This window comes from Drosophila sulfurigaster, chromosome 4, assembly GCF_023558435.1.
Source record: "Drosophila sulfurigaster albostrigata strain 15112-1811.04 chromosome 4, ASM2355843v2, whole genome shotgun sequence".
In the NCBI taxonomy this organism is placed as follows: Eukaryota; Metazoa; Arthropoda; class Insecta; order Diptera; family Drosophilidae; genus Drosophila; species Drosophila sulfurigaster.
Genome location: NC_084884.1, coordinates 1,558,879 through 1,572,175, shown reverse-complemented (window position 1 = coordinate 1,572,175; position 13,297 = coordinate 1,558,879). Strand labels below are relative to the sequence as shown.

Here is a 13,297-nt window from a genome sequence, read left to right as displayed (position 1 = left end):
CAAAAGTACTGAAAAATGTTTAAATTATCAATGTAATTTTTATAACAGTTTGCCGACAAAAATGGAAACAGTTGCTGAAAATTCTGGACTTTACTCAACAATTACTCTTTTAATCGTTTTGTTCGGCGGGTTGCATGCTTCATGGCTTAAAGGTTGAAGCGTTTATTTGGACTTTATCTGAATCTACTAAAACCAAAGAAAACATTGTATGTAAAGTTTTATTAATGTTGTAACAAATTTAAATCGAAGTTCCCATATAACTGTAACTTAGTGGTTGAGGGTGGTATACTAGTGGAATTTTACACTGAACCACGCTTCGCTTCCAATTATGTCATTTGTATTAAAGTCCATACAATATTTAGTAAGAAAATGCAATTGGCTGCTATCTTCATAGCTGTTGATTTACATAACGAATAAAGACCCTATTTAACTCCGATAGGCACAATGTGCTATGCTTTAGAGTTTATTAGATGCATTTTAAATTAATAAATGTAAATCTACATATATGTTTTTATTTAAACTAACTAAATATTTTATGCACTGTAATTCTTTTGGTAAAGATTGTTTGTTTTAACTTTAATTACTGCATTTTGTATACTCAATATTTGCATACATACTCAATCATATTTAATTTTATGAGTTGATCAATTTGTAGAAAAAACCAACTTTGACCAGTGCGCCAATGAACAGAATTTTTATCAATATATATTATAAGGGGACAGAACGTTCTATACAACATTATAATTATGTATTTGCTTAATATATGGACATAGAAAGGATGCAGATTAAATTCACAAAATACCCATTAACGAAATTTTTAATGAGAATATTTTTTAACAAAAAACAATTTAAATTCATTACATATGTATATACAAAAGCAAGTCAGTTTTTGTGATCTGCTTGCATGACTTGGTTTGACTATTTATGCATTTAAATGTTTTGCATGCCCTGGTCTTTAACATACTCAAGAAGACTGATCACGATAATCCTTCTCTATTTATATCATTTATGTATCTACATAGGTAACAATGTTAACCGATATCTTTTATTGATTTGGAGAAGATTCAATTCAATTTCTTAATTTCTGGTTGCTTGAGACTGATGAACATTACTTTGAAACCGACAAAACGCCAACAAAACACTTATGTAGATCGTCCATATTCCTTTTATCACTCATTCAAATAAAATACCAAAGTTTTTAACTGTATTTAACGTATTACTCATACTAATTAAACATTTGTATGAGTAAAGAAGATATCTTTAATATATCGTTCATATGTATTATACTTATATTCTCAAATTTGCTATTGCGTTGATAAAGAAATTAGCATTGAAGCCAATTCACATTATAGTATAATAATAAAAATGTTATTATTTATAGTAATAATTAAAGAGGTAATAATGTTATGTATGTAACATATAAGTATTGAATATAAATTTATGTATTTGTTTAAAATAATCGGCTAAGATACAATGTTTCATATGTTTTAATTTATATCAGCACAAAAATTAAAAAACACGGAAATAGATATACATTGGTTTAGTTACTTAAACTTTGACTAGTTTCAAAGTCCTAAAGTGTAAAATTTAATATTTGGAATGCATTTTAAAGACTATTTTTTACATATACATAAGTAGGGATTGATTGGTGTATTATAGTATATTTTATCCATTTTGTTATTAAATAAGCAATCATGTGACGTCTGTGGACTTGGCTCAGAAAACTACAAAGCAAATTTTATATAGTGGACTGGACGCCTGGTTTAAATAAGGACAGACATGCAGAAAGTGTCGAATGTTGGCGACTCAAAACCAACCACCACTTCCTAGCTTTGAGCTAAGTCCACCAATGCCTTTACCAAGCAAATTGCCAACACGGCCAGCGACTACGTTGGTGACAGCCGCTGCTTGAGCGGCTGCTATTTTTGGCTTTGGCAGGCTCCGTGACGATGCATGGCCGCCAGATTCATCGCCAACACCATCTTCCACATCGCCATTATGAATATCATCAATATGTCTAAAGTATGGAAAGTATTGTTAGCTTTCTATAGATCAAAAATTGAATATAATTTTAAATTAGCTTACTCATCTCCATCAGCAACATCGGGCATTGAAAGAGCACAAGTTGCCTCCTCAGCCGTCATTCGTTGGGCAACTGTCTGATATGCTTTCGAGTTAAGTTTATCCTCCAAAACACCCTGCAGCTCAAAGTCTGAATAAATCTTCTAATAATATAAACAAAAATTTTAATTATAACGATATAAAAGAAGTACAGTGCACTTTCAATATATTGAGTTTATGATAAATAGCAAAAGTAGAAAATAATATTCATTCCAACTTTCTTTGCGAAATTATAATTTTGTGAATACTACAATTCATTTGCTTATAAGAAGTTAATGGTTATTATCGCTTCTCCGCACTTCCAAAATTGTACTCATCAAACACCGCTTTAATTAATAATTCACGAGTGAAATTTACCATTTGAACAAAGTTGTAGAAACCTGGCATAAATTGTTCAATTACTTGCTTTGTGAAATGAAATGAAATCATAGTGTTAACAAAATAAAATTTGTTTTCATTGTAAGCCCGCCCTTAAATATGTCCATTCCTGAGGTATTTCATTATTTTTGCTTACCCCTCATTTTACATTGATTATATGTGCTTTGCGCAGTTACCTTAATAATGTGTGAGATGGATGTAATCTGCGCATAGTGTAACGCATGGTCCATTCGATCCGACAGCCAATTGGATAGCATATTGATTTGCTGAGCATACCACTGTTCGAAGAAATTAAGGGTCCATAGATCATCGCCAATTTTACCACGAATTTGATCCATATTGTTACGAAAGAAATTAACGTAGCCTTGTCCAAGATCCTTCCCTGAGCTCGACACGTTTGTAAAGCTAAGGATTGAGCCAATCAAACTGCCTTCATCATATCGTGCCAATTTAGACAAAGTCGACTCTAGCACTGACATAAGTTTGCCACTCAGACCTTGTGTCATTGCTACATTCGCTTTGTCGATTTGATCATCGATTTTCGCATGGAATTTGTACTATAATTAAATTGAATAAAATTTATTTATCACATCAAATTAAATCAATATTTTACTTTTTTCCCTATTATTGCAAAGTTGTTACAATATTAACATTAACTACATTTTTAAATTTTTCGTTATTGATTTAATTTAAGTTCCATTTTTATCGCTTAGTTAAAGATACATAAAATTAAAAGAAAAAATACTATAAAAGGCAGAAACAATTTTTTTTACATTAGAGAAAATATTATCTTCAATAGGTAAAACTGATATTAAAAGATTTAACGCTTGTTACTAATTTCAAATTGATCTTTGATATTTGGATAAGACCATTTGCTAGAATAAGAGGGAACTAATCAAATTTTAAATCGAAAATTTGGAACTTAGAAAAATAAACAGATAGCTCGATAGATTTCACTATATGGTCTCGGTTGTTGGTAAAATTAATTCTCTTTTTCTTACTTGTAGGGAGCGATTATAAACACTTACAATTCAGTTCCGTTACACTTACCAGATCAATACCATCGATGGTAGTTAATTTAAAGCTTTGATTTTTAGCATCTAATATCACATTTACCATAGCGCACATCTCTGACGGTATTATATAATCGGTTGAAATAAAGGCAACATTTTTCTTTAGCCATGACTGGAACATTGAATCTGTTCGCTGTATGCATTGTTCTATCATATCAACGGCCATCATCTTTAATCGTTGTTCTAAGTGTTGACGAAACTCCGCATCTGGCCAGTGCAAATCTCGGATGAATGATTGAAGTGCATCCAATTTCCAGAAGAGATCTTCTGAAGTAGCGCAACCATTTCTAAGGACAACATAAGAAGAGTAAGAAATACAGAATCAAATTAAAGCAATATGCTCAACAAATATTTTTCAAAGGAAAATATCAAATTTATTTAATTAAAAAAATTATAATAAAAGTATATACAATTACTATCGCAATTGTAACTATATATTAATGTTTGGTTATATGATATATATAATTAACAGTTCTATAATATTTAAATCTGGTTTAAATTAGCACGGTGCTCAATATGTAGTGCATTTAACTTGTTTGTTAACAAAGGCATTCCACTATTGAATGGATTGAAAATTATTTTTCTGCTTCCTACTTCATTTTATACAGTTTGGAATTGATTATCAATTTCAATTTAAGACAGTTCAATGTGCGCTATGATTTAATAACTATCTCGATTTTGAATACTCGTCTCCTAGTGATTAGCAAAAACACATATATTTGTTTTCTGACATTTTTATTCATTAAGAAAATCATGTAAATACATGTATTATAAACATCAATTAATTATTATTTGTAAGCAAGCATATGTCACTACGTAAATATTTAAACAAGGCCCAATTTACAACATTAGAAATAGTTTTAATAAAAGTGTTTACATTTCTATGAAGTTAAAATAATGATCTTTAAATAAAATAATATTTTAATAATATTTTGCACTACTCAAAAGGAACGCTAAAAAGAGCTTTTAATCGAGTCCCAAGTAAGTTTACGTGTTAATATGTAGGGGATGCAAATATGATTTCATCTGTTGTTAGTAATTTAAATAAAACATATATATGAATTAAATGCCCATCAGTTTGGGTATTAATTTACAAAAGGTATCAACAATTGAAAGCAATTTACTTATGATTCATAAATAATCACAAAAAAAACTTTGAGAGCTTCGCGAAAAGGTTATCGACGATTCTTCTTTTATTTAATTATATTGTAAATTCGTTCTCTTGTATCATTTGTTTTCCTTAATAGCATTAGTTGTAATTAAGACAATTTAAAAATATCAAAATGGATTCTTTATAATTATTATATTTTGGCATTTGCCAACAAAGTGTCGAGATCCCAAAAAGTACGCAAAATGAATCTCTAAAATATTTGTTTAATGGATCAGAGTTTATTGACTTATTATTTTTTTAAATTTCGATCTCAAAACGTTATTTTTATCGACAATCTCAAATAATAATATATTAAATGACTAATTACATTCATTCTTTTTCTCTAAATATCCAGTCAAATGCTTTAAATATATTACTATACTAAAAATTTTTTGATATATGTATGTATATAATTTATATCTAAGAGGAGATTAATTATATTTCAACGTGTTGACAACTCTAAGTTTAATTCGGAAATAGGTTTCGCAGAGGAATACATGCGCCTATACAATATCAAGTCTTAAAAATGTTGACAAAAATATACCCACAGTGTATAAAGTATTATAACTTTGTGCCTCCAGGAAATGTATGTAACAGGCAGAAGGAGGCATCTCCATAGAGTATATACATATATTAGAGGTGGGCACGGGCCGGGCTTTTTTCGTGGCCCGCGGGCTTACACAGGCCCGGAGCGGGTTCGGGCGGGCCCGGGCCTTAAAATTAAGATTCGTACGGGCTTCGTGCGGGCCCGGGCCTTAGCCAAAAGGCCCGGCCCGTAAAACCCGAAATAGGCCCGAAAAATTTTGATTTGATCGAATTAAAACCGCCATTTGTCGCATTTTAATTGCTTATCGATGCTACTATTAATTTGCTTATACAATATTTTATTTGTTTGCACACCACTAATTCAAAATTGGCGGCTTATTGTGAAATTAGCAAATCTGTGAAAAATAAAAATGTCGCGACAAACAATTCAGGACGCTGTAAATAAAAAAAGTGAATGTGTAAAATTTATACAAAATGAAAAGGGCAGGAGTGAAGTGTGGAAGCTTTTCGATTGCGTTAATTATAATGGCAATAATGTTTTCTTATATGTGTAAATAAGTTTCGTGCCGGGCCGGGCCCGGGCCTTGATGAAAATGTTTCGTGTTCGGCCGGGCCGGGCCTCTCAAAAAAGAGTTTGTTTTCGTGCGTGCCCGGGCCTCAAAATACAGGCCCGCGCCCACCTCTAATATATATTCTAACATGATCTACGTGCAAACATAACAAAAAAATATATTTCTATATAGTCTATCTCTTATATGTAGTCTCTTAGATCCAGTGTTTCATATGGACAGATATGTAGATGGAAAGACTTTCGAATATATATACTTTAGATTTAACCTTTCTGCCTTCTTATTTAAATTTTCTGCCGACACAAAGGTAAATAATATATATCTAACAAAACTAAATTGCGTAAATTTAACCTCAAAGAAGCCAGAAAAAGGGCAAATTAAATTCGAAACTCCGCCCTGCATTGCTTATAACATTATATCTCACACATAAATTTAGTTATTCTTTTTAGGCCAAATACAACTGTTAAGGGAAATTATATTTTTTGAAGCGGCCATTAAGCTTATGAAGCGACTGATAACTTTCTTGCAACCTTAACTTTGCAAGTATGCTTGAAATAATATTCGATAAATGCTTTTACAGTAGGTTTTAAATGCAATTAATTTTCCGATATTATGCAAGAATAATTATTCAAAATTAATTGACGTTCTTTTTAAATTTAGTTTTCATTTCTGTCACATTTCGACGAGGAACATACCTAGCGAATAGCATACTTATTTATAAGAGTATACCCCTTTTTATATCCCAAAACATATTGTGATGATAATATTCATAATTAGGAGTATTAAGATTAAGATTTTGAATAAGGTAATATCGACGTACAAAACAGAATAATCGGGCCTCATAACTCGATAACTTTAAAACAAAAACTTAAATTGTATGCTTTACTTGTTTTAAAAACATCTCCATGGAAAACTGACAGATATCAAGGTTATGAGTTATGGATAATGCGTAAATGCAAAGCTTTAAAATTAAGATAAACAATTGCTATTTCTATTGCGAATATGGTAAGAATTTAGCACTTATGTATATGAAAATAAATAATTAATCAATTAAAAATTGGTGATATGCTATCATATTCTTTGGCTATGCTGATACATAATGCAAATAGCAAAACACAAAATGCAAAGAGAATATATATTTGAGTGGAGCTTTAAAAGCATCGATGTACTATAAGTAACAGGTGATTTAAAAACCTCATTTCATCACTAGTAGAGGCAGCTGTACTAGCTGTGCCCCTAGGTAGCTTCGGCACATAGAAATTGACTTGTTCTTTCTTGCCACTGAGCAATGCCGCCGGGTTGAGTGCTGCCGTATTCAGCGCCTGCGCTGCATTGTTTAATGCAACTGGATTCAAAGCGGCGTTTATCCTAAATTTTGTTTTTACAAAAATACGTAAATAGTAGTAGTATGTACTTAAAGCAAAATATAAAAACAAATTTTAAAATTCTAGACATAAAATATGAGTCGAAAATGAGCTAGACGAAAAACGTCGAAAGAATTTCTTAAAGAGCGGTGGGCTTCCCTTCTACTCACTAAATTTTATTAAAGTGTCAATTGATAATTTCGAATAACAAATTAGTCATGCATACATTCACTCCAACATAGTGCATTAGTTCGCATCACTTGAATAGGTTCAATACGTGTCTGTCACATTGGACTTCTTTAAATTAGAAGATAGTCAAATCCATATGTATGTATGTACAACTAAATCTGTTGCTTCTTGAAAAGTGTAAAAGCAATGATAAATTTATTTAATTTGCAGTATTACGACCAGAAGTTTTTTAATTTACCATTTACATATGTACTTAGTAAAACATTTCACTTTAATGCGATTCGAATGTTCACACAATATATATATATTTATATTTTCTGCAGTTACACACATACAATGTTTTTTAGGTTATGTTTTACTGCCCACTTCAGATATTGTTCAGAACAATAGGAAAACAAACTTGACAATGGAAATATTTAAAACAAACTAAATCTGTTCTATCCATGTGTATGTTTCCACGCATATCACATTTGTTTCAAATGTTTGCCACGCTGAAGCTAGAATCGATTTTGAACGTTTAAATTTTATTAATATTTGTCGGGTGATTTTCTTCTGCCATTTTGGTGTAAACACTTTGCATAGAATCGCATCATTGAAGATGCACTTGGTACTAAATGCAAATTTAGAATCTCGTCACGCCTAATACCATATTTATAGTTATGATGCGATTCTATAATGCAAGTGCTTACGCCAAAGTACAATTATTTAAGCTGCTGTTTAGGAGATGCAAAAGGCAGACTGGAAGAATTATATCAAAGGCAAAGGATCGTTGTATCGCTCTCTTGCAGTCGCTGCTGGACGTGTTTTTTTCCTCCTTCTAAAACTTCTTGATTTTTCAGACAATTTAATATTTGTTTAAAATCAATTTAACATTAATTTACTCTCTTACTTGTGTTTAACTATGGATTGTTAAATCGCAGTGTTTATACGTATATTAATTATATTATTTTTTTTACGAAAATATAACAACAAACTGTGTGGTCAAACGCGCTCTTTATACAATTACTGTTCTTGTGCGCTCAACGCTGTTACAATAGTTAACCCTCCCTCTCTTGGTGAAGTTGTTGGCTATCGTCTATCTTGCGTGACGCAAGTTGCGTCTCGCTCGACCTGCGCGAGTGTTGCCAACTTAGCTATTTTCTAGCCAAGTTCGGCTATTTTGCATGACCTAAAACTGGAAACCACTCAATTTTGCAGGAGCCTGTTATGTTAACTATTTAACAAAAATAATCTGCTATTTTTTAGTTATTTTAAATACATTTTAATATTTGATTATATTTATTTATTTAAAGTCAACTAAAAACCAGTTGACCTTAAAATTTAATGCTCTATCAATAGAGACATTGTTTGTGGCTATCGATACATTCACATCTCGTTTATCGCCCAGCGTGACCGAATTGTGTACTTTAAATACTAAAATATTATTTATCCCTTTGTAGCTTTTGGGTATTTGGTATTTTCTCAATATCGTTTCCCGCTGGAAATCTCAAATTCACCGATTTTTGTATTATGCGGTCGTTTACGAAAAATTATTTAAATGTATAATCAAAAAGTTCGCGATGCTTGGTTGGAGGATTCCCAATTTATGGACGTTTAATGAATACAGTTACATTCTAATAAATTAATTTTCTTTTTACATCAGACTGCAAGATAATTTTGAAATCTTGAAAAAATACATTTGTTTGGAGTAGTAGTATTGAATATTTTGAAATTCTTAAACACGCCTGCTATTATGCTAATATTCATTTGATTAAGTGGGTAAATAGTGGAGACAACAAATTATTTTAGACCGAAGTTAATTTGTACAAAGACGCTGAAGAAAACAATCCTCTTAACGATTTGGCTTCATTTTCTATCATGCTCCTAAGCTTACCATGGTCAAATGCAATGGTAGAACGAGGTTTTAGCCAGGTTTTAGTAATCAATTTTTTTAGATATGGATTGCAACGAGTGTCCCCATAAATCTCTTTCCCAGATTGACACAATGAAAAAGTAATTGAGTTCCGAGAAGATAGATTTTGGTCAAATTTTAAGGCATTTGCCTTAATCAGTATCATAAAATAATCAACACTTAATGTACAAAAATATAAGTTTTGTTATTTAAAACTAAAGGCTATTTTAATTTACTATTTTGGAAGAAATCTAGCTATTTTTGTTGGCCTTCACTTCCTTCTCGCTCGACCCGCGCTTACTCTCTGTGTTGTGTGCTCTTTGTAAGTACAGATCATATTAGTTTGCAATTAATTTACCTACTTTGTTTATATTTCTTATTTTTGTTTTGTTTGGTTTAACTAGCTTTCTTAGTCTATGTTTGTTCGCTATAACAAAAATGCCGGGTGCCGGTAGGTGCCAAAATGGGTTTTGTTTGTTGCTGGTTATGCGACAACGTAACGCATGAGAAATGAGCTGGCTTTAACGGCCGCATTATTGATTTAATTTCAGCCAAGTCAGGATTGAGATGGACTTGTGAACACTCCGAACGCGATATCGATGGGTTTATACGGCAGACGCAAACTGGTTTGAAAGATGTATTTGCAGGCTTTAAAATCTCTCTGATAGCTTCTCCGCTTTGGATTCTGGCTTTAAGACTGAAGCTCTTGACAGAGTCTTCGAGGCGTAAAGAGGCCAATACGCGTCTGTCGATTATCCCGATTGAGTTATCTGTCCCGGTGAACTAATGCCATTTAGTTCTCCGCACCCTGTACCCTCGGTCGAATTGGAGACGGTTGAAGAATTCAACCATCACCATCCTCTGACGAGACCATCAGTCCTGTAACGATTCAATAATCGCCTCCAGCTTCTACTTTAGTTGTCCATAACACGTTACTTGCCACCGCCTAAAAGAGATGTCTGTTTCAAGGCTTGCCCCTGATACGATATCTGATGATATTCTGACTTATATTAAGTCGAAATCGCAAGCCAGTGTTAGGGTGGAAATTTCATCTTTTAAAATAAGTATTCCTGCTGAACAATTTAGCATGATGTGCAATAAAGAGTTTTGGCCGAAACACCTATTAGTCAAAGAATTAGTTGCTATTGGCTATAAAACCTTTTTTTTCAGCAGGCCCGGATGGAGTGCCTAGTTGTGTGCTAAGCTGGTAATATATGTAAACCGCTGGTAATATCTGTAAACCGCTTCTTAAATTATTTGAATTATCCGTTAACTTATGATCTTTTCCAAAAATCATATATTATGCCTATCCTAAAAAGGAAACAAATCTAAAGTTCAAAATTATCGCGGTATATATAAATTATCTGCGATTCCGAAGGCATTTGAAAAAATCAACTGCAACATCTGAGTAAATCTATAATTGTATTTATTTACGTAATGACGTTAAGCTTTACCTGACATTTAATGATAGTCTTGCGAGCTCACTGTTGCAATGTAACCTTAATCATCTAGAATATTGGTGCAGAGTAAATATGTTACATCTCAATTGTAATAAATGTACGCTTATGACCTTCAGTAGGGGTTCTTCCCAGGTAAATAACTATGTTTTATATGATACTCCTCTGGAACGAATTGAGTCTGTGAATGACTCTGCTTGATGCAAAACTAAAATTTGGTAAACATATTCTGTCTGTTGTAAATAGGGCTAAGGGTGTACTGGCACTGTACGTTCGAAAGAATTCAACGATCCCTACTATTCATATTCAATAAAACTTTGTACGTCTCACTGGTCTCACATTGAGTATGGATCTCTTGTCTGGAATCCCCAGTATAGGATTTATCAAGGATTGATTAGGTGCAAAACAATTGTGATATTTGGTCTTCGTAGTCTAAATTGGTACCCTAATATAAGATTACCACCTTATCGCAATAGACTTTTATTTCTAAATCTTCCTTCTCTTTCTGACTGTAGAACTATGCAAGGTACAGTTTTCATTCAGAGACTAATTAATGGTGAATTAGACTCTTTGCAGCTGTTAAGTCAAATTATTTTTGCAGTTCCAGTCAGGATCACTAGGAATTTTCTTCCTCTTCTCATTTCACATAGAACTACTAACTTTGCTTGCCATAATTCCTTCTGTATTCTTTGTATGAATTTTAATAATCTCAATAACGTAGTTTGCTCCAGTAAATCTATTCCTCTGCTTATAACCTTATGATTAGCATATTTATAGAGTATTTAATTGTTTTTGATCTTCTTTTACATATATCCTAACATATTTACTTCCCTATTAATATAATATCTAATAATATTTATATCGCGGTTTTCGATTAATTTATGCTGTTCACAAATTTATTGTATTTTGTCTGCGCGTCAACAAGCCGGGCTTGGTATCGCTGAGGCACTTGATGGTACTGCCGTTAGTACGTCAACTTCCAAATAAATAAATCATTAAAATTAAGAATTTAATAAATTAGTCGACGTATAAGTTTATACATATGTATTTCATATATTATTCATTAATTCAATCTACTTATTTCCGTTTTTAATCATATTAAGTCGTTCTGTAAAAATAATATTCTTGCATTAAGAGACAATTTGATCGTTTTGGCGATTTTCGCTAAACACTTTCTTAATGCTCTATTTAGACCAAGTGCAATGGTGAAAAGTAAAAAACTCAGGCAGGAAGAAGAAGAATAACAAAGGCAATATAGACAAATCAAATGAAAAAATTAGCAATTCAATAAGTTTTGCATCGCTGATGGGATTCAAAAGTAAAGGAATATATAAGTTTTTTTATTATTCATCAATTGACAACAAATTTACCTCTGTCTATTTATTTTTTTTTTGTTCGACATATTTAGTTTTTTTTTTTTAAGAAAAAATAATTTCAAGGCGCCAAAATTTGTAAGTGGAATAATCAGATAATTTACGTCAATATCGCACTTTTTCGGTAAGTACACCAAAATATTAGCCAAAATCCGTCCAAATTTTCGGAATTATGGCTGCAATATCAATGATGCGACTTCATTAGCCGACCCTTTCTTACACACAGCCGCTTATCGATGATGGGGCGGAATGTTCTACTTAACGGAAATTTCAATGATGCAGTTCACTCTAATCAGCGAATAAAGCCCTTACTATTTTTGTGACTTTTTTTGTAAAACGCCAAATTTGTAAGTGGAATAATTATTAGATAATTATTGATATCGCACTATTCTCGATAAATATTAACAAATATTTGTCAAAATTCGGCCACATTATTAGAATCATTGTCGCATCATCACATAAGTGCATCAGCACACTATACTTAAACGAAATTTTAAATGAAAATTTCAGTCATATCTAAAGAGGGCATAAAGAATATTGAAAATATCTTTTTTTTATATTATATTAATTATATTTATACCTTAACTAATGGTATAAATCTTTGAATAGAATTCTTCATCAAAAATAAGGCAGGAAAAGTGTATTTAATTGTTATAATCAAAAGTATTGAACCTATTAGAGCGTTGCGAACTTACCAACTAAATAAAAACCGGCTTCACCAATGAATATTATCAAAGAATTTTTGTATGTATGTATATACATAATTGTAAAAATGGAGAATTTTTAGAAGAAACAGTTACAAGTAAATTTTAACTGAATATTACAAAAAAAAAAAGATCAATATCGATTCGATATTCATACATATGTCTATTCTGGATAAGTTTTAGATATTTTAAATACTGAATGGTGTATTGATGTAGAATCGCTAATGCATATTATTTAAATGAGAGCTTTGATGCATTTGCGGAACATTTTAATTTGAATGATTGAAACTCACCCTTTACTTTCCCAACGCTCTTTTTCAAAGCCTTTATGAATAGATTGTGCTATAGACGATTCCATGAGATCCACATACCGCACAACCAACGGTGCAAATGTCTCACGCAAATGCTGGTGGAATCGCCCATTACGCAAATTATCTGCACACATAGATTAGTGATGAAATATCAAAATTATTCATCAAGTA

At 31.8% G+C, this 13,297-nt stretch overlaps 1 protein-coding gene across 1 annotated transcript in view; it reads right to left on the bottom strand.

Annotated features, from left to right (window-relative positions):
* Positions 1 to 425: 425 nt before the first annotated feature.
* The window catches only part of LOC133846891 (calcium-dependent secretion activator), a 33,201-nt gene continuing 20,329 nt past the window's right edge, over positions 426 to 13,297 (bottom strand). Inside the window, 6 exon segments of the mRNA XM_062281601.1 lie at positions 426 to 2,017; positions 2,086 to 2,225; positions 2,676 to 3,056; positions 3,550 to 3,859; positions 7,032 to 7,205; positions 13,109 to 13,250. Coding sequence (XP_062137585.1) covers positions 1,807 to 2,017; positions 2,086 to 2,225; positions 2,676 to 3,056; positions 3,550 to 3,859; positions 7,032 to 7,205; positions 13,109 to 13,250 — 1,358 coding nt within the window. The 3' untranslated portion in view covers positions 426 to 1,806.